Below are 24,565 nucleotides of genomic sequence, written 5' to 3' on the forward strand. Positions count from 1 at the left end.
AGTCACCCAGTAGATAATCATTACCAAGATAATCTAATTAAAAGAGCTGCACTTTGTAAAATCTGAGCTGCACTCAAACTGCAGTTCCTAAGGTAGTTCCTGCATTCCCCATTCCCCCAATGAATTCTTCCCTGAATTTAAACTCTGTCATAGCCTTATTGCCCACTATTTCCCAATACACATCCTTTACTACAACCAAACCAGAAAACTAAGTCTCCTTTGAATATTCCCCACAGTCCAACTTAATCTGCTAAAGACCATACTTAAAAGACAAGTGGGATTCTTAGGCTTTATGCTGGATGAATTTTCGCTGTTTAACATGCCTGACACCCATTATTAAAGAGCCTGAGTAAAATTCAAGTCTATGACAGGGTAAAAGAGAAAACATGAAATCAATTTCTGAAGGCTCATGTCACAGATAATGAACACAACTACTGCACACTATTAATGCGAGAACACCGTCACAGCAAAATAACCTGGCAACAGCTACACAGCGCTTTTGCTGCTGTTTAGTCGATAAGACATGTCTGACTCTTTGGACCCCAGGGACTGTAGCCCACCAGGCTCCTATGTCCATGGGATTTTCCAGGCAAGAATCCTGGAGTGGGTTGCCATGCCTTTCTCCAGGGGATCTTCCCGACCTAAGGATCGAACCCATCTCCTGCTTGGCAGGCACTTTACTCTGGGCTCAAATGCCTGCTATCGCTTGGAATGGTCTCTTCTCCCTCTGTCATCCATCGATATCCCTCGTCTTTCTTCAAAGTTCAATTCAGGGTCATCTTTTCATTCCATTTTCTGATCATTTGCTGCAACTGGATGAGAGGCCTCTCTCTCTCTCTGAGCCTCAGAGAATCTTTAACCCAACATCCCTTAGAGAATGTACACACACAATACACAGAAGACGTGTATTCCTTCTCTGTTACAAGTCTTAGAAGGTAAAAACTATCCTATTCAACTTTACATAAACTAAAGCACCTTAGCAAATGTGTTGGAGGTATTTGCTAAGTATTTGTTAAACTTTTTAAGTTCTTCCTCGCCACAAACAAACTGAACTCACTGAAATGTCATGTTGAAGTTATATCACTCCAACAGTGCGATATAGCAGAAGTGGTTAACTCTTTCAGGTAAACAAACCAGCTGAAAAGAATGACTTAGATTCAGAATTTTACACTCCACTGAGGAGAACATGTCCGTTTCCTAATATTCTGCTACTGATTACTCACCTGAGACCATGGTCTGTGATCTGATAACATCCAGACAGACTGAGAAACAGAAGCACACGCCCAGTCTCTTGATCAGATTTTTCACTCCCAGAGTAAATTAAGTCTTTTTCCCTAAGCAGTCTAGTCCTTGGTGCTTTTCTGCACAGCGCGGAAGACTCTGGGAGTGCTGACATAGTTCTTAAAGCTGTTCCTGTACAACAATATGAATGACCACAATACGCAAAGGCCGGAGAAGCACAATGCTGTTGCCAGCAGACACTAGTCCTTAGTCCAACAATGTCCTTACTGTAACAAGCAGAGGAGGGACAACTGAAGTTGGATGCTGTTTCCATTACACAAAGACTTTCAACATTTCTATGTCTCCATTCTACAGCATCTTCAATATCAGCCAAATCTTCAGCATCTAACATCCACACATAAGGTGAAGTGAAATCGTCAGAAGAAATAGGCTTAGTCCAGGGGTGTTCATTATCTACTTCTTCTCCAATATCCTTGTTAGTTACATCATGCAAACAAGCAGATTGCTTGAAAGACTGCATGGTAATGTCTTTATTTTTCCACGTAGTCGAAGTAACTTTGCTTGTAGAAGTTTTTAAAAGGCCACTCTCATGAGTTGTCAAAATTCCAAGAGCTCTAGAAATCTTCTCTAGAGCCACATCTGTGATTTTTTCACATCCAGATAGATCAAGATGCCGAAGACTCTGGCAGCAACCAAGCCAAGACCAACTGTTAATTAAGAGATAACAAGACTATTAGTGAATATCGTTAAATTCTTCAAAAGCATTTATTTATATGTAAATAAATGGAAACTACAGGAAAGAGTTTAAATCTAATATAATCAATAAAACATTTACTGAATATCTACTGTCAAGCATTTTTTTAGATGCTGGGACTATGCAAAGATAACAGGAGTAACTGGGAACTAAGAGTACTGTTAACCCAACAGAAGGGGAGGGAAGGAGAAGGGTATGGAAAGGAAAGACTGTCTTTCATCCTGAAAAATAACCAGTCGAGGAGAAAAGCTGCACACGCATGAGAGAAGGAACATAATAATTAAGAGGAGCATTCTCTTAATTGTTTCAGAAGAACAAGCTCCAGGAACTGGTAGAGAATCAGCCTTAGCCAGGGAAGCATACACGGCCCTCTGTGAAACAGGAAGACAGGTACTGATAAAAGCCTAGGTGGGCAAGTGCAGGGTGAGGCAGAGGAGGAGGAAAGTAGTGGCATCCAAGGAAATAAAGTCTGAATGCAGCTTGAAAAAAAGTCAGAACTTCAGAATAAGTACAAAGAGTAAGAGCGAGCTTGGCCAAATGGTACTGCGAGACCAACCGAAAACAAAAATGTCCTTAAAACACAGCCCCAATCTATACCATTGCACAGCACAGCGCAAGAGCCTAGACACAGGTGGAGATTATAAAGATGACAGGATGACACAAATGTAAGTCTGGGGACCTAAAGACAAGAATAAAGAATTGGAGGGCGCCATCAAGTTATTGCTATAACATGACCAAAATCCGACAGCAAAAAATAATGGCATGATTAAACTGTGATGATGCAAATGACAAACTATAGAACAATTCTATCAATTCATAGTTGGAAATCATCAAATTTAAATACTCAAAAATAACTAACCTGTCAAACGCAGAATCTGAAATGTCAGTTTGGGTGAGATCCAAATGCTCCAAATTAGGACAAAGCTCTAAAATCTGCCTAACCTAAAAGGGAGAAAATAATCACTGTGAAGATCTGCAGATGCTTAGTTAGGGTTGGAGACATAACTTTCAGTAAACAATATATCCAGGAGTTCTCAAACTTTTCTACATGTAAAAATCACTTCAATTTTGCATTACAAATATATATTGTGATGAAACCCTTATTAATTTACATTTTTAAGGAATACCCAAGGAGATTCTGATGTAGGATGTCACAAGATCATCTTTTATAAAACCGTGATTTAATCTCATCTGCCCATCTTACCATGCCTTACATAATATAGAGTCATGTATGACTTCCCCTGATAGTCCAGTGGTCAAGAATCCATGCCTTGTAACTAGCCTCCAATTAAAATTTAAAAAATAAAATGAAAAAAAAAAAAAAAGAATCCATGCCTCCAAGGCAAGAGGCGTGGGTTCAATCTGTGGTCAGGGAACTAAGATGCCACATGCCTCATGGTGCAGCAGAAAAACATTTAAAAACAAAAAAACCTGAGCTTCGTCACTTAACATCTGTGAAACTAAGTAAACTGTTTAACCTCTCTTAGTCTCTGTTTCCTTTTCTATAATGTGTAGCGATGATATCTACGTACAAAGATTACTATGAGAACTGAAATGAAAAAAGGACAAAATCAGCAGTGTATGCCTACCTATGGGAAGGCACACTCGTGGGTAAAGTTATTTTTCTTCTTAATTAAGCTTAGCAATAAGCAAACCAAATGGAAATCATTGCTACTTTTTCTTAATACCCAAGCTAGCGCAAATTTATACCTACCATTTTGCTGGAAACTGCAGAGCTGTAGGCTAACACTAAAGTTTTCACAGAAGTGCCAACATACGGTAGAACATTATGAATTAAGCCGTGGAGTAAACGTTTTTCCATTTGTGCAATGCTGATAGCAATCGACTCCTCTCCAGACTCTTCTGAAAAATGAATTCAAAAGTCTAAGAACATGATAAACCAGTTATAATCAGGCTACTCAAGGAATCACTATGTCACTAAATATGAAATACTTTCTGCTCTCCTTAAACTCCCTTACATATGCAAAGCAAATTTAATGGACAAGTTCTCATCAGCCAGCACTTAACATTTAACAGTCTTGATATCAACTGAAAAGAGACAAAGAGGGAAAAGAAGTTTAAATGGGAAGGAAGGGATAAAGTTTTCACATGATTCAAGGTTGAAGGTAATTTTCTAATTTTCTTCTCAAGCTAATTAACAGAGGGAAGATTAAAAATAACTCCAATTTCAGGTACCGAAAAAATTTTGGAAAAAATACTTTGACTACTTAAAGAACAGTGCAAGTTCTTCAAAAGAATATAGGAATTGAAGAGGAAAATGAACCACAGTAAAAATAATAAAAAGTATTTTCATTATCTCACATAAATAAAAGGGACATGGACCTAGAAGAGATTTGAAACAAGTTAGGTTGGCCATAATGAGTCAAGGAAGGAAAAATACCTTAGAATTTTTAAAAAATTAAAAATGAGCAAAGCTTTTGCTTTTTGCTTAATAACGTCTATAAAGCTTAGATGTTTAAAAAAGGATGCAATACTGTAACAAGTACCAAAACCAAAAAATAAAAAACCCAATTTGATACAAGGAAAAAACACACTACACTAAGAACAATGAATTAATAATCTTATCCTATTACTTTCTTGCTTACCTGAAGATCTAACTCGAATGTCTCTAAACATAAAACAGTTCAACAGGAGAAGCTGAGGAAGTCTCATTTAACACAAAACTGAGTGTAGCAGACAAAAGGAATTTAAGTACAAAGAGTAATTCTGAATTTTGACTAATGTTTCCATGTTACAGATATTATTCTAAATTCTTCCTTTACCCAAACATAAATGTAAAATATAGGGATAAAAATAACTTTTAGTGAACTCTATTTATTCTACTATAATTTTATTTCCAAATAAAAATGACTTTTAGTGAACCCTATTTATTCTACTATAATTTTATTTCCAAATGATTCTTTTGTTTCTGTGGCTGTCTCTAAATATGTACTGTTTACTGTGAAATCCTAAGAAAAAGAAAACAAAACATCCTATGAAGAGTAATAACTTCTCTGCAAGACTAGTAAAAACAGCTAAGCTGAAAAAGCACTAACATAGATGGCAGTTTAGTCTTGGATATACTACACAGCTAAAAAGATATATTACCTTAGAAAGGCTCCATCATTATAACCTTAACCCTTCCCTTTCAAAGTCAAAGAAAACAACAGTCTCTTTGTCTATCTTTAAGAGCTGAGATAAACACATTAAGTTTGATAAGATCTTTAAAACTCAACACAGATATTATGAATTGATTTTTTTAGAATGGGTAAATCAAGTTTTCCTAATAGTTCAGTTGGTAAAGAATCTGCCTGTAATGCAAGAGACCCTGGTTCAACTCCTGAGTCGGGAAGATTCCTTGGAGAAGGGAATGAATACCCACTCCAGTATTCTTGGGCTTCCCTTGTGGCTCACCTGATAAAGAACCCGCCTGCAATGCGGGAGACCTGGGCAAGATCCCTGGATTAGGAAGATCCCCTGGAGAAGGGAACGGATACCCACTCCAGTATTCTGGCCTGGAGAATTCCAAAGACTGTATAGTCCATGCGGTCACAAAGAGTCAGACACAACTGAATGAGTTTCACTTCCCTAAGGTGACATAAGACTAAAGACCGTAACTCCTTGAGGCTTTGCTCAAATTTCTCAAGAGACCTTACTACCCACTCTATGGGAAATGGTAACTTCTTCCTCTCTTCCTGACACACTTTTCCATTATTTTTCTCCACAGCACTTGATACTACCTAATAAAGTACGTATTTTGCCTGTGTTTACTCAGTCACCTCCTCTAAATTTTAAGCTAAACAAAGCCAAGGATTCTTTTCCATTTTGTTCACTATTAACCTCATGCCAAAAAAGTACCTGCCACAGGGTAAGCATATCACCAAATACCACTGGAACAGACCTCTTCCTTATATGACACCTTCAAAACATTTAAAACTATGCCACATTGTTTATTTCATAAAAATAAACCTGATACTCAAAGAGTCATCTCTGTATTTATAGTCCTTACTTTCCACAAGTTTATTTTGCCAGCCCAGCTAACTATAAGTGGGCAGCTTACAAATAAATTCCTACAAGTTCAATTTTATGATGTATAAGAATATCTTATTCATCAATTCTTTTTACTACTTCATCATCTTTTAATAATCATTATCTAGGATAATATTAAGACAGAATTGTGTCCTTCTCCTCCATATTCCCAAAAAGCATCTTTCTGCACCTCTCCTACAGCATTTTCCAATATGCACCATGATGAAGAATCTTGTATTCTCAATTGTCCCGTCTGTGAGTTCTTTGAGGGCAACACGAAGTCTTAGTCACCTCTGAATTCTCCCACAGTGCTAAATGAATGCCTACACTAGTCTATAAAATCCTCTACCATTTACAAGGAGTTCCCATATATATTACTTCTTAATTCTACAGCCACCACATGAGGCAAGTGGCATGACTGTTTACAAATGAATAAACAGCTTCATGCTGCTTCCTCTGGGCCACGGACAACTCAAAAATACTACTGAACTGATCAAATGAAGTGGCCCTAAAAACACATGGTAAACTGCAGAGCACTAAAATAAATGTATATTACTTCAATAAGGAAAAAAGCCATCATCTTCTGATTTTTTAGGTGTTTGCATAAATACAAAAGCATATAGGAATCAAGCCTATACACAATTAAAAATTTAACAGAATTCTAAGTACACTTACTATTCTGTCAAAGTTTTAAAAGCAGTAGGCTTAAAAACACCAGTTACTTTAGAAAACACAAACTACATAAATCCTAGCACCTACGTACTTGTTAAAGTCAGTCAAGTCAAGTCAAGTCGCTCAGTCGTGTCCAACTCTTTGCGACCCCATGGACTACAGCCCACCAGGCTTCTCCGTCCACGGGATTTTCCAGGCAAGAATACTGAAGTGGGTAGACATTTCCTTCGCCACGTCCTTGTTAAATGTAACATTAATTATTAAAACACTATGTAACAGTTTTAATTCTAAGTATAGCTCACCAGACTCATCTATATCGGCATCTTCATCCCACTCCTGAAAAGCACGGCTCTCATCTCGTCTGCTCTTCACCCACTCCTCATCAGGTTCAGTATCAAGTTCAGCTGCAGGACCACTATACCAGTCACCTACGCAACAAGTAAACAAAAGGAGCATTAGATTGTGTGCTTAGTCTTTCAACTGTGTCCGACTCTTTGCAACCCCATGGACTGTAGCCCACCAGGTTCCTTAGTCCATGGGGATTCTCCAGGCAAGAATACTGGAGTGGGTTACCATGCCCTCCTCCAGGGGATCTTCCCAACCCAGGGATCAAACCCAGGTCTCCGGCATTGCAGGTGGATTCTTTACTGTCTGAGACAGCAGGGAAGCCCAAGATTAGATTGGCTATCATTAAAAAAAAAAAAAAAAAAAATTTTTTTTTTTCTTCTTCTCCTAAAGTAACTTATTTATAACAAAAATCTCGGCACAAAAAAAATACATGAGTTCTAGGCAATGAGCTAACTATTGTTAGAAATACTCAACTGCGATTTTAAAAAGTACACTTAAATAAGCACAAAATTCAATTTCAGACACACCAAAAGAACTACGACAAATAATTATCAATAGTCTTAACATGCAATTTCGGAAATGACTGAAAACAACCAAACCTCTTTCCCCTGCTGTGGCTTCAACACTGGCTCCAGCAATACCTCCATTACAACAGCTAATAAACAAAACGAAGCAAGACTTTCTATTCAGCAATGAATTAGTCAGCAATTCAGAAGTAGGTGGGAACAGAAGTCAAAGGAAAAAATAAGGTAAACTATACATTTAAAGATCCAGCAGAATGCACTGAAATTAAATTACGTGATTGTGAAGAGACTATGCACAATTAAATTTCTGAACTCCTAACATTAGTAAATCTATCAATAACTTAGTGCTCCTCAATCTTCAGTTCAGTCACTCAGTTGTGTCCAACTCTTTGTGACCCCATAGACTGCAGCACACCAGGCTTTCCCTGTCCATCACCAACTCCTGGAGTATACCCAAACTCACGTCCATTGAGTCGGTGATGCCATCGAACCATCTCATCCTCTGTGGTCCCCTTCTCCCGCCCTCAATCTTTCCCAGCATCAGGGTCTTCTCCAGTAAGTCCATTCTTTGCATCAGGTGGCCAAAGTATTGGAGTTTCCAGTTTTAGCATCAGTCCTTCCAATGAATATTCAGGACTGATTTCCTTTAGGATTGACTGGATTCTAAGGTTAAGGATCTCCAACCTCAGCACCAATGATATCCTGAAGCGGACGACAGAGGATGAGCCATGGGGTCACAAAGAGTCAAACACGACTGAGCGACTGAAGTGAACTGAACTGATATTCTGGGCTGGCTAATTCTTCCTTGCAGAGGGCCCTCCTATGCACTGGGCGGGTGTTGAGCAGTAACTCTGGCCTCCACTCAATGGATGTCAGTGTAATACTCCAAGTTGGGACAAATAAGAATGCCTCCATTTCAAAACAGGGGACATTTCAAAACATCCCTTGGAAGGGGTAAAATCAATTGTGATCGAGAACAACAGGAAACAAATACTGTAAATAAATTAAAATCATTTTTATTGGAACTTTTAAAGTATATTAAAAACAGAAAGAAAAAACCAAAATACAGCATATACAAGATCTAGTTAATGTCACAGAAATCTAGCCTATCATTGTTATATTTGATATTTATATCAAACAGTACCTAATTATGTATTAATAGTAATTTTTCATAATCAAAGATACAGTTAAAAAAGAATATTTGATATATCCATACTTGCTTTATTTGACTTTTCACTTAATATATTATTATCCTCAATAGGAAAAATTATTTCACGTTAATAATTCTAATCACTTGGTTTATATAAGTCTACCTAATACTCCAAACAACTTAATGAAAAAACATTAAATACCCAGCAAAAGCCTATTTTAAAAGTGCTACATATTAATATAAAAAAATAAAACTTTTAAAATTAGGTTTATAGCTTATGTAAAATAATATATATTTCCATGTCAAAGTGACAAATTACAGAAAATTTTAAAAAAAAACAATGTAAATGTGAAGTAAATACTCACCTAGAAAACTTGTTTTAATTCAGTGACAGAAGAATAAATGCCGTATTAGTTGCATTTATACCATGACTGCATCACATGCTCATGAAAATAAAATTTTCTTTCTTTACTTAGCCCAATGAAATTAACTAATTCAAAATGGTTAAGTTATAGAATGAGGCATTACTAATCACAAAAAAATATGCTATAGACAAAAACAAATTAAGTTATCTTGAGCCACTATCAAAATGGAAACAATACTGCCTCATTTTTAAATTTTATCAGATTATTCTGTATTTTTAAAATACTCATCTAATTATTTAAAGCTGCTCTGACAACCTATTAATTTTAGTTTTAACTTTCTGTTATGGAAAACTCCAATCATAGTCAAAAGTAGAAGTAAGTAGCATTAAACAAGCTGGATAACCAACACCTATGTACCTATCACCTATCTTCAACAATTATCAACATTTTGCCAATTATTTTTCATTCCATCCCCAATTATTTTTTCATAATTATTTTAAAGGAAATTCACATATCACACAATTGACCCATGAATACTTAAGCATTACTAGCTTTTACAAACTGTATACAAAGAAAGACCTATAATCTAACTATAAAACCTAGCTTTTAGTCAACCTTTCAAGAGTTTCCCTCTCTGGCCTTGCTTATTAATGTCTATATGTGTTCACCTAAAAAAAAAAAAAAAGACTAAAATATTTTTAAAACAAATTAAGTACCTCTTTACCTACCTCTGGCCCAATGAACAGGGTAAAGATGCTTCCAGAGTGATCCAGTCTTTGCCAGCTGAGACCATTTAGTGCTCACTTGACTGCAGCGACATAATTCTTGAGGATTAAGATAACTGAAAATTGACACCATTACCTCAGGAGGAAGATGAGTTATACCTGTGGATTGTTCTGACACCTCTGCTTCTGAAATAAAGAAGGAAAAGTTTAACATTAAAGGCTACAAGAGCAAATGCAGTAAGAAATTACAATCACATTTCTATAAGTAAAATCCAGTGCCTGAAGTCCACTCCTTCCTCCTTGCAAGATGTGAAAAGGAAATAACATGGATTAGAGGTAACATGGAGATGTTAAACTGTTAAGGATCTGCAGGGTTAAACGATCATGGCCCAAATCATACTGCATCAGTGGGAGCTACAGTAATGAACACAGAACTGACTTCCTTTTACAAAGGCGTCACCAAAAAAAAAAAAAAACAATGCTCACTTTATAGTATAAGAAGCATCATTTGAAAGAGCAATCCAACAGGTTACACAGCTTTAAGTCAGCAAATATAGAGTCAGCCAGATTATGAGATCTCCAAGGCATTTATAATGACATACCAATCTCACCGTGTTTTCCGTTCATGCATGACAAGTATTTCCCTTGTGTTTCCTCTTTGATTTTCACGTTTCATGTAAGAGCTCGTGAAATCTGACCTCTTTAACCTTTCGGTGCCCTAATCTACTTATCCTACTTAAGAGCCAGTTGAGACAATACAACGTAATTATTTCTAATGCTGGTATACATTTACCAAGGATCTTTTGTCAGCAACTGTTACAGAAAACAGTCGCTGGACATCCAATTGCCTATAATGTATTATTTCAGTAGCAATATTCCAAAGGAAAACTGAAAATGAGATATACAATAAACAATGTAAAATAAAAAAGTTTCATCATTAAAGTAGTGAGAAGAATTTGAATATCTTATACATTTGTCTTTCACAAAGCAACTTAAATAAAGAAATGCTATCATGAAATTACTTTAACCTAACCCTTTTCAAATGGCAAATATTTTAAACACAACACAGCTATAATTTACTTTGAAGGAATGGGAAAACTCAATGTAACAAGTGTGGTGTTTTTAAATCTTATGTTATAATTACAACCAAACCAGACACAACAGGTCTTGGCTTGGTGTGTAAGGCAGAAGCTGTACTTCAGAGTGAAGCACATAAGCTTTATGGGTTTAATTACAGCCTAACCTACAAAAACAATTTTGTTTCAACACGTTCAACATGCATCTCACCTACTTTGTTAAACAAAAATAAGAGAAAAGGACCAATTTCAAAGACTTTGAAGCAATTTAAGGAATATCATTGCTATGCTCATCTAGCAAAAGCAAAGGAATCTTTACTAGCCTAAGGATATCAATAATTTTATTTAATGATGTTTTAAAACACAAAGTTATTGAGGAAAAGAAAGAATAAAAATGAGGAAACAGTCTGTTAAGAAAAAAAGCAGGCATATTTTATTTCCATTTGTCATTTATTTTCTCAAACTGAATATACACAGGAAAACTACACCTCTCATATTCACTCCCCTGTGTATTTCTGCATATAAGCTATGAGAAAGGGTAAAGATGAAACTATAAGCATTAAATGATTTTGAAAACTGATTTAACAAAACCAGGGACAGATATAAACAGCCACTGTGGTCAGTGGAGCTCAGAAAATTGGATGATACTGCAAAAGTGCTCTACATATGGTAGTTTCCAATAATTCTGATTGGAAATAATAATAATACCTAGTATTACTGAAATATTATTAAAATATTATTATATATAAGAAGTAGTATTGACAGTTATTACTGCTAATCAATATTATTATATATAAACTACTTTAAGAAATACTATATTGCATGTGGCCCAAATAAATGAGCTGTATAAATTATCACTGGTGTTTAGTTGCTAAGTTTAGTTTGACTCTTCTGCAACTCCATGGACTGCAGCTCACCAGGCTCCTCTGTCCATGGGATTTCCGAGGCAAAAATACAGGAATGGGTTGCCGTTTCCTTCTCCAAGGGATCTTCCCCACCCAGTGATCGAACTCATGTCTCCTGTATTGGCAGGCAGATTCTTTACCAGTGAGCCACCAAGTTCAGTTCAGTTCAGTCACTCAGTCGTGTCCGACTCTTTGCGACCCCATGAATCGCAGCATGCCAGGCCTCCCTGTCCAACACAAACTTCCAGAGTTCAATCAAACTCATGTCCATCAAGTCAGTGATGCCATCCAGCCATCTCATCCTCTGTCGTCCCCTTCTCCTCCTGCCCTCAACCCCTCCCAGCATCAGAGTCTTTTCCAATGAGTCAACTCTTCACATGAGGTGGCCAAAGTACTGGAGTTTCAGCTTTAGCATCATTCCTTCCAAAGAACACCCAGGACGGATCTCCTTCAGAATGGACTGATTAGATCTCCTTGCAGTCCAAGGGACTCTCAAGAGTCTTCTCCAACACCACAGTTCAAAAGCATCAATTCTTCGGCACTCAGCTTTCTTCACAGTCCAAGTCTCACATCCATAGGAAGCCCATAAATTATCACAGACAACAATAAATTCTAAGAAACTATTGTCCTCAATTAAATTTACTATACTTGAAAACAAATGGCTTCAATTATTTTTCAAGCAAAATATTAACTTCATAACAACAAGAAGTAAATGGCCCTGGGATGAATAAATCACTAGCTATCTAAACATATAACTCTCACCTTTATCTGACTTTTCATCCACAGAATATTTAAAAAACTTCTGCCGCTCCTCAGCTTGATTCCAGAGGCTAAGACCTCTAAGGAGTTCTGCAGTATCCTTCTGAGAGCAGTGCTGTGCAATCACTTTCTTTTTAATATCCTTAAGCTCTTCATAGGTAAAATATTCCATTAACATGGGCTGAAAAACCTAAAGGAAACACAATACTCATAAGGAAATATGCTTAATTAGTTTTGTTTTAATCTCTAACTTTTAAAGTATTAATAGTTCAAGTGTACTATTATGACCACATATTTGGAAGGCATAAAAGCTGCTGTTAACACTAAGCTAATTTACCCAAAACTTGAAAAGAATACCACCATCAAGATCCTTCTATGGTTTTTTCAGTCGATTTGAAAGTGTTCGACCGAGAAGGTCTTCCTGCATACACTGCATCATACACTCTTAATTATCCTCTTCTGGTGAGACATTTAAGTCAGTTAACTGTCTTCTGCCACTACAGTAACTGACCTCTACCCAAGCAGGGCCTCTGAATCACATGAGAATGGTACCCAATGCACTGGAACCAGAAAAATCAGAGCTCGATGACTCCTTCAACTATTCAATATCATCTAGGAGATTTCATCTTCAAAATAGATGCTTGGTCCCAACCTCCAACTGATAGAATCAGAATCTTCAGAGGTGGAGCCAAGGGCACTTTTTTCCTTTGCTCCACAGATAATGTCAGTGGTGCGTCACACTTTAAGAAACACTGCTTTAATAACTCAGTGGTTTTAGAACTGGTTGCATATTTGCATTTTACAGTGACTTGGGGAGCCTTTAAAATATACCCATGTTAATACCTACTTTCCATATGATTTAACTGATCTAGGAAGGGCTTAAAAGTAGATTTGTTTTTAATAGCCGTCTGATTATCAAGTGAAGCCTTATTACAGTGAGAACCACTATAATACCTGATTTACAGCTGAACAAAAATCCAGTACCTCACAAAATATTCCCTCTATTCCTTTCCTGATACTCACCCCAATTTAGAGAAAACAGAAAATGAGGAAGTGTTTTGCTCATCCATTTAGTGACATCCTAACAGGCATGCATTGGGCATAAGGCTGCTAAGTTCAATACCACCATTTAATTACTAAAATCCACTACTAAAAAAAAAGAACACTAAAAATGTTTAAACTTAGGATGAACACAGAAAACATTAAAATATATATATAAAAAAAATCTGCTAACAGTTCAGAAAAGACATTAGAGGCATAAACAGTTAACATTCAACATGGTACATCCACACAGTAAAACAACAAATGTGTTTTGAGTACATGAATCCATCCTTCATTCAATGGAAAGCAATAAGCTCTATAAGGAGACAAAATAAATGCTTTTTTCCCTTGGGTTTTTTCTTTTGTTTTCTAAAATGTTCTAGAGGTTCATCTTCCTATGTATTATTTTGAAGAATCAAAATAACACTTTTTAATTTTACAGATCAAAATCACAAGGAGAAAAAATTATACTTACCTCCTCTTCCTCTTTCATGTGAGGAAGAAAGTCTTTTGTAAAAGCCTCCAGTCTCTCTTTCAGTTGTTTTGCATAATTTAACTGCTCATACTCATTCTAGAAATAAAAAATTGTATTCTATAAAAATTTTGCATCTTAATTTATATTATATCTGATCCTATAAAGTCCATTTGAAATGTTACTTGAAACTTCAGGAAAAAAATTAGACTAACAAATACCAAAGTGGGCTCTGTACTTTTCTAAGTACAAAAGATGGCCTCGAAACATCTCTTTCAAGAATCCTGACATCCTTTACTAATGTGATCTCCTACTTCTTTTTAAGAAGTCTAGAATAGCAAGCACATGCTCAAAACTTTTACTGATTTCTAATGCATGTATTTAATACCATTTTAATATGTTCATTTTCCTAATATACCTCTAAGCAGTCCACAAGAGTCTACTGGACTATATTCACTACAAAATCCCTTTAAGGTCGCCTAGTGTATCCTCCACTAAACAATTCAGAATAGCTGTTACATGACCCTGCAGAACACCATATACACTTCTAAAGGCAAGGCTCTTGCTACTGCTTGAAGTAAAGCACTGTAATCCTGGACAACAGCTACACTGTTCCTCCCCATTCAAACTAAGATCATATCTCTCTGTAACTTATCCATCACTACATGTGGAGAATTTACAAAACAGTGAAACTGATAAAATGTGGGAACATTTTATTCCCTGCTGAGTCCTCTCTCTCTAGTCTCCTCCTTTCTGAACTAATTTATAGTCAACTGCTTCCTAACAGTCTATCCAACGTCCTATTCTCTCAGGATTTTACACATTTCCCCTAAGCATACTCAAATTTGCTTTTCCAAACCAAATTACTCTTCCAAGCTTGAAGCCCAACTACTGCTTCCTCCTGCTAATCAACGTGCACCTGGACTGCACAAACAGGTCACACTCAACTTGTCCATAAGGGATCCCTTCATTCCCCAAGTCTCATCTGTACTCCCTAGAAAGTCAAGCTCGAGTCTCAGTTTCATTTTCTTTCTTTCTCCTTCCCCTGTTACATGCAAGCACTGGTGGTGTTTAGTCGCCAAGTCAGGAACGTCTCTTGGGACCCCATAGACATCGTCCACCAGGCTCCTCTGTCCACGGGATTTCCCAGGCAAGAATACTGGAGTGGGCTGCCATTTCCTCCTCCAGGCGATCTTCCTGACCCAGGGATCGAACCTGCTTCTCCTGTACAGGGAGGCAGATTCCTTACCATGAGCCACTAGGGAAGCTGTTCGCAAGCACTACCTTTATCAGTCTCATGTCCTACGTTGTTCTGAAGTCTGTTCCCTCCCCTCTATCTTTGCTAGCCACTACTTTTGTTCTGATCTTAATCATTTCATTGCATAGGTAACGCATGAACAAAATATGAAAGAGTATAATGAAGCATGTAATAAATACCACCTTCCTTCCCAGTACCTCTCCCTAGGCAATCTCCCACCTCCCTACAAGTGCCTACCATATACTCTTGACTATTACAATCATCTTTTTATAACAACCATCCTGCTTGAGCCTTTTCTTTCCCTTCAATCCATCCTCTTCCCTGCTGCACAACACTCTTTCTAGAATATAAACTTATCAATGAAATGTCCATGGTGGTCTGACAGAGCTGCAACTGAAGTCCATGTTTCACCAAGCCAAAAGGGGGACAGAGGAAGATCAAATTTCAAATACCCTATAATAAATAAATAAAATTAATAGAGAAATTTCTCTACACAATTATCCTAAATGATACCCAATAATATCTTTAATCTTCTGTTAAACAATTAAAAATTATTCTTTGTAATCAGCCCTATGGCCCTGTTCATTCTAAGTAACAATCTTACTTTTGGTGGTGGTTTAGTCACTAAGTCCTGTCCAACTCTTGCGACCCCATGGACTGTAGCTTGTCAGATTCCTCTGTCCATGGGATTTCCCAGGCAAGAATACTGGAGTGGGTTGCCATTTCCTTCTCCAGGGGATCTTTGGGACCCAGGAATCGAACCCAGATCTCCTACATTACAGGTGAATTCTTTAGCAACTGAGCTACAAGAGAAGCCCATCTTACCTTTAGTCACCAATAACTGCATCTATTGGGGCTTCCCTGGTGGCTCAGTGGTAAGAATCTGCCCATAAAGCAGGAGACCCAGGTATGATCTCTGGGTTGGAAAGAGCCCCTGGAGGAGGGTATGGTAACCCACTCCAGTACTCTTGCCCAGAGAATTCCATGGACTGAGGAACCTGGTGGGCTACCGGCCACAGGGTAGCAAAACAGCGACTAACCAACCACAAAGAGGTACGACAAAGATGCTCACAAACCTGAGTCTTCTCGGGCTCCGCTGAGTCTTCTCAATTAGGCTCTGACCCTGAGGTCTGTCCTTGGCCCAGTTATTCCAGTTTCAGCAAAAATCATCCAGAATCAGTTTATTCACCCTACCCTGACCACCCTCAGCATTTGATAACCCTGTTATCTATGCATCCTCAATCTCTTGCCACCTTGGTCTGTCTTCAGCAAAAGGCAACAAGGGTCAGTCTAGCCGGAATCTCCCAGCCTTGATGCTTCCTCTTACTAATTTTCCTGAACCTTAGCCTGCTCTCTGGCTTTCCCCACTAGCCCTTGTCATACTCGGGAGTTTAGCCCAATCTCTCTCCCTGACTGCAAAACTCCACTGCAGTAATCCCCTGAAAAAAGTCTTCCTTACTGTCTTTAACAAGTGTCATTTTTTTAAAACACGGTATCATCTGCTATGAAACACTAACAAGTTTTGGCAATGACATATCAGAAGATGGCACGAGCTGTGATAAATATCCATTTGTACAACTCACCTTAACATTCTTCAGACCCTTTTCAAAGAGGCTAAGCATCTCAGAGAGTTTATTGTCAGAATGAACATTATAAATGGTCTGGCTGCGTTGTTGAAGCAATCCAATAATGTATTCGTTTTCAATCTGCTCATGCATTTTGAACTCCTTAAAAGTAGCATACAGAGACTGCAGAAGAGCACGGAAATCATTGTTGTTGGAAAAGTTGGTTTTAGAAAGCTGGAAAAAAAATTAAAAAGAAGACATAATAAGTACATGCAAATATGCATCAAAAGGAAATATTCAAATGCATTCCTACTTAGTTTTGTACAGAGCAAAATACCTCCCTTACACTTTGTTAAAGCAGAAAAGGAAACTCCTAAATTATAAGTTTTTATGGTATAATAAAAAGTGCCCCAGGTCAGGAAGATGTTGATTTCTGAAGGAAAGGATGTATACACCAACAAATCACAGTTTCTTTAAATATCAGATTAAACCAGACTCCCTCAAAACCTAAAATTCCATTACTCTATATCCATATACTAAATTCCATATACTAAACACAGATACTTCATAGAGTTATATGTAAACATTAAAGGAGCTGTGTTAGGATAAAGTGACACACTTTTTTCTTTGTTCAAATGCCCTGTATGCTATTATACTACTTTTATAATATAAAAAATTCAGAAACTTTCTATTATAAATTGTTTTAATTTTAATATCAAGATGAGTATGATTTGTTCAGAAAATAAAGTACTAAGCTATCAGAACATTATTAATTTTAGGAGAACTCTTTTTTTTTTTAAAGAAAACCACGGTAAACAATTAGCATTTTATATAAGGAACCATGTACTTTTCTAGAGCGGAGGCACTTCAGCAGTACAATGTGAAAACCTTATACATCAGGGCATAAGAAAGTACATGCTCTTGAAGGAAAGGCTAAAAATCAATGAAAATATAAATAAATATATACACAGTCACTTTCTCTAATTCTGTTCAACAAGAGAAAATGACAATCCTGATATAATTTTATTTTTCTGCATTTAATGTCAAGTTAAATTCTCATGTTGAAAGCATACATATTATCAAGAAACTTGATTCAAGCTGAAGTTCAAAGTAATATTCAAACCTTCTGTTATCTCCACTGTCATATTCAATCCATCTTCTATGATGTCAATTCCAGTTTCAAAACCCATTTTAAAAGTGAAAATCTGATTAGGTTAAAAACAACACAGAGTAAATGAAGAAGAAGCTACAAACACCATACTTCCCAGATTTATTCTGCCAAGTCTGATCTAGTATCCCAAAAATGGAGAACAGTCTATGGTGTCTTAATTGCCTGTTTTGGGCAAGAAGACCAGGCTCATGACGCAGCATCAGAAAGATGACAGACTCCTAAAGTAAGACTATTCCACTATATAATTTAACCAAGGATCTTCTGTGACAGGCAGAGGAACGAGGAATAAGGGTCATTTACAAAAAAACAGACGTTAGAGTCAGATTCTCTAGGGGTGGTTCCCTCCTACTTGTCCACCAGGCTCAGTAACTCTGGGTGAGCTATTTTTCGCCAACGTCTTAGTTTCTTCTCGGTGTTAAATGGGAATGATAAAACTACCTGTACTTCACATAGCTGCTGTGAGATTAAACTGGTGCTTAGTAAACATTAGCTATCATTACTTTGAAAATTAAGCATTCATTTTTATAAAAATTCATGTAAAAATGAATTTTTTTATTTTTCATATTAAAAAACCTTATTCAAATATTTAATGAGCAGCTATTATAAGCCAGTCACTGTTTCTGGTAGTTGGGATAGCTCAGTGAACAAAACAGACGTCTCTGCCTTTATCAAGTTTACATTCTAGTGATGGGAAATAAAATAACAAACCAACCACAATAAATAAATTACTTATAACAGGTGCTGGCAGCTTTTTCTGTAAAGGGCCAGATATTTTAAGTTTTGTGGGGCATACCGTCTGTAGCAACTATTTAATTAGTTGTTGTAGCACATAAGTAGTCACATGAATCCATGGCCATATTCCAATAAAATTTTATTAATATTTATGGGAACTAAAATTTTAATTTCATATAATTTTTGCATGTCATAAAATATTATTCTTATTTTTCCCAAAGACTTAAAAATGTAAAAACCATTCTTAGCTCCTTAGCCACACAAAAATAACTGACTGGATAGAGATGGTTAACCCAAGGTTGTAAATTTTATCCTAAGAAATGTTACACAAAATTACAACAAAATTCACTAGTGGCTAATCTCAGCAAATACTGTCATGTGTCACTATTAAAAATTAGTCAGTAGAGATATTGATAAGAGGTATAACAAATGAAAACATTAGTGATAACTATAACATTTTTTAAAAAACAAAAAGGATAGCAGAAAACTAAATAATGCCCTCACGTGAGTTATGGAAAATAACATCTTAATAGACTCGCAGGAAGTTTTACATATGTTCTCACTGGACTATTAGAAAATCTTTCATATTTAGTAACAAGCTCAGGTAAAGATCAGGTCATGCTACAGACTGAGAACCCAAATCAGAGGAAAGGACTCTCCGCAGTACAGAGTCAGTCCCGCAGAGCGGTTACAGATGCTGACTGCAGCTAGCCTGCTTAGGTGTGAACCCATCTCTGCCAGCTTGGTCCCTCACTCCCCTTCTTCCCCAGTAAAACAGGTCTAATGACATTAACTACCTAATAAGGCTCTTGTGACAATTTAATAAGCTAATATATTTAAAGAACAAGGAATATAACATACATAATCCTACTTAGGTTTTTCTCTTATTCCTATGAAAAAGTGAAAGTGAAAGTGTTAGTCACTCAGTTGTGTCCGACTCTTGTGACTCCATGGACTGTAGCCTGCCAGGATCCTCTGCCCATGAGTTCTCCAGGCAAAGAATACTGTAGTGGGTTGTCATTTCTTTCCCCAGGGGATCTTCCCAACCCAGAAACTGAACCCTGGTCTCCTGCATTGCAGAGAGATTCTTTACCAACTGAGCTATTTAGCCCAAATAAAGTTATCATTAGAAGTCCTTATTCTACCCGACAGTTTTTCTCCACTTGAAAAGAGCAACTGTCTTTAACCAGGTATCTAAAGTCAGTGCAGTGAAAAGAATAACCTGAGCATATACAAATTAACTTTTTAAAAAATTATGCATATGAATCATTGTTTAAAATTGCTTGCCTCTGCAAAGTTATTCAATCATAGAGACTTGATTGAAAAAAAAAATAAACCTAGACACTAATAACATCTGGGACATATTGAGGCCTACATGTGGTAGGTACTATACTAAATAATTTCACGTATTACTTAATTCTTAACAACAATCCTAGTAAATTGATGTTACATTTACCATTTTATAGGTGAAAAACCTGAAGCTCAGAGAAAATAACTTATCCCAAACCATACAACTCGCAGACACAAAAACAGAGATCAAGTCTCTGGGCCTGTGAAACCTACTTACTTCCCACAAGACATCATGTTAGTCTCCATCATGAAGCTATCTTTTCAGATCCAACAGAGTACACTGTCAGTGCTTGCTCTAAAGGACTCCTTCTCACTGAGGAACTCATGGACAAGGTCTAGAGAATGTTTAGCTGTCTCTACTGCATCTCAGTGGGTATGGCAGGAAAGGACTAAACATCCTAGTGCACAGGACAGCCTCCACACCAAAGCATCACCCGGCCCAAAATGTGAGCAGCGCTGCACTTGAGAACCACGGCTCCAAAGAGAGTTTTTTCAGCCATGCTTAACCACGACCTTTAGTGTGAAATACACTCCAGTCCAGACACATACACATCACAGACACTTCCACCAAATTCCAGGAAACAACACTTCCCTCCCTAACCTGTGATGTTCTCTTTATCATTTACTTTACTATTTCATGTTTTTAATGCTATTTCTGATCCACAAAACTGACTCTATGACCCACTAATGGGTCACAGAACTCACTCTGAAAAACACGGTAGGATTATAAAAGTTCCAAAGTGACCTGTAAGCTTATATCCCTTGATGTATGGTAAACTTAACACAGGACCAGGATGCATATAATCAACAAATAACAACACTCAGTGCATTGTACCTCCTATATTTTCAAAGAATTTTTAACTGACTTTCTGTCTCAGACACTCTACAATGTAAAATCATACTTACAGCCTGGCTTTAAACTGAGTTGAAATTGTGTGTCACTTAAAAAAGACTATGTATTAAGTTCAAAAACAAATATGAAAAACAGCATAACAAAAACTCAAATAATATTACCCCAAGTAAGTTTTTACTTTTTCGTTCCTCAGCCAGATAATCCTTTCATTTAATCAAGACAGATTTACACTGAATGAAGAAACCTTGGTAATTATCTGCTCAAACTGACAGACAAACCTATGATCCACCAATGAAATGTTCTGCATAAAATCATGTAATTAGTAATAAGGAGCAGAACCAGTACGGTGACACAAAAACATGGGCTTCAGAAAGGAAAAAAAAGAGTCCTAAAGACGAAAATTCAGCCTCCCCTAATTACTAGTTGGGCTTCTCTGGTGGCAAAGCGTCTGCCTGCAATGCGGGAGACCTGGGTTCGGTAAAGCGTCTGCCTGCAATGCGGGAGACCCAGGTTCGAAGTTGAGTGAGTTAGTTCGGTAAGTTATTAATACTTAACCACTAAGTCTGCTTCCTCATCTTTAAATAAGACAATACTTGTCTCACAGGGCTCTTGTGAGGATTAAAAATACGGAAGCACGTAATAAGAATGCGTTGAATTCCCTTTTCTTTCCCCTCCTTAGCTCTCAATTCAATATTCTCTCCAATAAATCAATCTTCCCAATGTCAGTCAGTAACAGTTTCAACAGGTATGCAGAGAGATAGAAAAACAAGGAAAACTAAATATATTCTTCATAAAGCTATGCTCATTCAATTTTTTAAAAAAATAATCTGTTCAAATTATTCTGAGCTTGTTTTCTCCCTAAGGCTTTGGTCATAAAATGTCCTATCTTTATAAAATGATAAAATAGATTGCATAAGATTCTTCTCTGAAAAACTTGGGCACTCCATGAAGCCTCCACCAACTGAACTTTTTATAGCTGGTCAACGTATAAGTCTGGAAATCTCTGTACCATGCACATCCTTACAACCATCACATACTTTGCTCTCAGAAATCAACTCAGAGAGACTGTAAGCCCACTTCTGACCCTTTAATGTAAAGCTGACCAAGTATCACCCCCTTTGCTCCCACCATAGGTCATCTGGATTTCCACACAGCACAAACCTTAGACGATCATCTGAAGAACAGAAACAGTCTCAAACGGCCAATACAAGCTACTACAGGGCCAGCTGACAGTAAAAACTCCACGCTCATTGGCAGAATTAATGCTGTTAAGTTTTGAGGATTAGGGAAAAACTGAGGCATTAGAATAAACTGGAAAAAGGATGTGATCCAATATAAATGTTGCGTAAAATCATCCCAATTTGGAAGGTGAGTGAATTAGCACCATTTCATAATAGATTGTCACCAAAAATTTTTTGAAACTATTCTGGCTTCATACAAAGAAAATTAAACTAGGAATCAGGATCCTGACTTGGCTTCCATTTGGATCCATCACTGACTACTTATGCAAACTTGGTCTAACTAATCTAAGCCTACACATCGCCTACACACACCTAACTAAAAAGACTGCTATCTGGATGACAAGAGTAAAAAACTTTTCCATAAAACCTATAAATGTAAAAGAAAACCCATGAGCAAAGTATTAAATTAGGTATTATAGAGCAATATTTAATATAGCTCACAACTTTAGAATAAATTATTCTAAATAAACTGGCCTAAGCACATAAATAATGGTTGTTACTAATAAACAAATGACTGCTTCTAAAATACACCATACTTGAAAAGTCAATATTCAAAATAAAACTGACTTCTTTATAATTACTGAGCATTCAGAGACAACATAAAGAATACCATGAATTAACATATCTTGTATCCTTTAAGTACAAAAACTAATTCTCATTTTGTGAGGTTTTACTATATGCTGTTTGGGTTGGATACCCCTGGTCTATCCAAACAAAACATGGTAAAGGCAAAAGTTGAGGTGATAAATGAATAAAAACATATAGTCCTTTGAGACAATTCAGCCATCATAAAATACTTTTTTCTCTTCTAGCCCCCAAGGGCATACTAGGAGAAATTTCAATTAACTATTAGCATCAAAAAGAAATCCAGATGTAGAATTCCTATGCATTTTCCCCCCTAAATCACCTTGGTCTCTGATCCATAGTTCATAAAAATTGGAATTAGTCTTCCTGATGAATATATACAACAATCTAATTCAAAATTAGTGATAATTTTAATTTCTGCTATATCAAATTGACAATGCTTTCAAGAAGGCGCACTGCAACTACCAAGAATCTTATTTGACTAAAATATTGCTTTTAAAAAGGGCACTGTATTTTCAAAATTTGTTCTAACCTTCTCAATCACCAGGTAATGATACACAACATTAGTGACTGACTGCTTCAAATTTTTTAAATAGGGCTGGTTAGTCTAGTGTGTACCTAAATAAAGTTGTGATCCTTAACTATTTGGGGAGGGTCACTATCATTTGGATATCTGATGAAAGCCATTAAGTCCTTAGAAAAATGCACCAAAATGTTCAAAATTCCAGGTGGTCTTGGACTGCCTCTCCCCAACCCATAATAGAAGACTTCACATTCTATTACTTCCTCATTAACTTTACCTTTGCAATTTTGAGAAAGTTAAAAAACCTCCCCAATTTTTTTCTTTCCTGCAACTGAAGGATACTGTCAGAATAACTAAGTTCAAAGGTCAGAGCACGTAAAAACACTACAGTAGGCTAACTCAAAAATCCAAAGTATACAGACTTAACTGACCACTTATCCACCTATTATGTTTCTCCTGGATAAGTGGCTCTTACCCTTGGCTGCACGCTGGACTCACGGAGAACTTTAAATTAAATACCTGATGCCGGGTCCCACCCTCCAAAATGCTGATTGTAGCGGTTAGGGCATCGGGACTTTTAACAGCTTTCGAGGTGATTCTAATGAGCAAAGAAGGTTGAGAACCACTATCCTAGACTACCCTAGTATTTAAACCGATATCTGAATCGTGTATTTTTAATTTTCAAAATGGAGGGAGGAAAAGGATGGTTGTGGATGCTTTTTTAAGTGTGGCCTGGCACTGAACACTAAGGGCATCCTCCAACCAACTCACTGGGCTGTAAGAACACCTCTTTTCTCTCAACAGTGCCGTCATTTCTGAAAGTTCATCAAAGTTGACTTCTATGCTGAAACATTACAGGTCTTTAAGTGCTTTTTTGTTTGATTCACTGCTACACAAAGCAGGATTGCCAGAAGGTGGACTCTCCCCAACACAAATGTTTGACAAAAATGACTCCTAACACTGTTTTAAAATCATAGGCAAAAAGCCCTGGGATAGCTCCACAAATGTGCTTTTTCCGCTTTAGGCTGCACCTATTGAGAGCACAAAACGGCTCTCGCAGTTCCACCAACTTGTTCCCAGGCCCTTTTATTCGAGCCCACGTAAAGAATTCCAGCAGAGAATAGCTGTCTCATAACAAAACCGACCTCCAGTAAACGCTCCGGACAATCAAAGTTGCAAGGGGGAAAAGAAAAAAGAAAAAAAATGACCGCAAATAAAAGAGTGA

At 37.0% G+C, this 24,565-nt stretch overlaps 1 protein-coding gene across 4 annotated transcripts in view; it reads right to left on the reverse strand.

Moving 5' to 3' along the window:
- The window catches only part of FBXL5 (F-box and leucine-rich repeat protein 5), an 84,439-nt gene that overhangs the window by 20,455 nt on the left and 39,419 nt on the right, over window positions 1–24,565 (reverse strand). For 3 of the 4 annotated variants that reach the window (XM_010857288.1, XM_010857289.1, XM_010857290.1), the window contains 8 exons: window positions 16,904–17,119; window positions 14,066–14,161; window positions 12,553–12,739; window positions 9,813–9,995; window positions 7,000–7,125; window positions 3,711–3,859; window positions 2,856–2,938; window positions 1,224–1,949 (listed from right to left, as the gene is read on the reverse strand). In XM_010857288.1, coding sequence (XP_010855590.1) covers window positions 1,224–1,949; window positions 2,856–2,938; window positions 3,711–3,859; window positions 7,000–7,125; window positions 9,813–9,995; window positions 12,553–12,739; window positions 14,066–14,161; window positions 16,904–17,119 — 1,766 coding nt within the window. Of the gene's footprint in view, window positions 1–1,223; window positions 1,950–2,855; window positions 2,939–3,710; window positions 3,860–6,999; window positions 7,126–9,812; window positions 9,996–12,552; window positions 12,740–14,065; window positions 14,162–16,903; window positions 17,120–18,008; window positions 18,251–24,565 lie in introns of those variants that run through there. The other variant, XM_010857291.1, reaches the window with a different exon arrangement.

Source organism: Bison bison, unplaced genomic scaffold (genome assembly GCF_000754665.1).
Source record: "Bison bison bison isolate TAMUID 2011002044 unplaced genomic scaffold, Bison_UMD1.0 scf7180017864379, whole genome shotgun sequence".
Classification (NCBI taxonomy): Eukaryota; Metazoa; Chordata; class Mammalia; order Artiodactyla; family Bovidae; genus Bison; species Bison bison.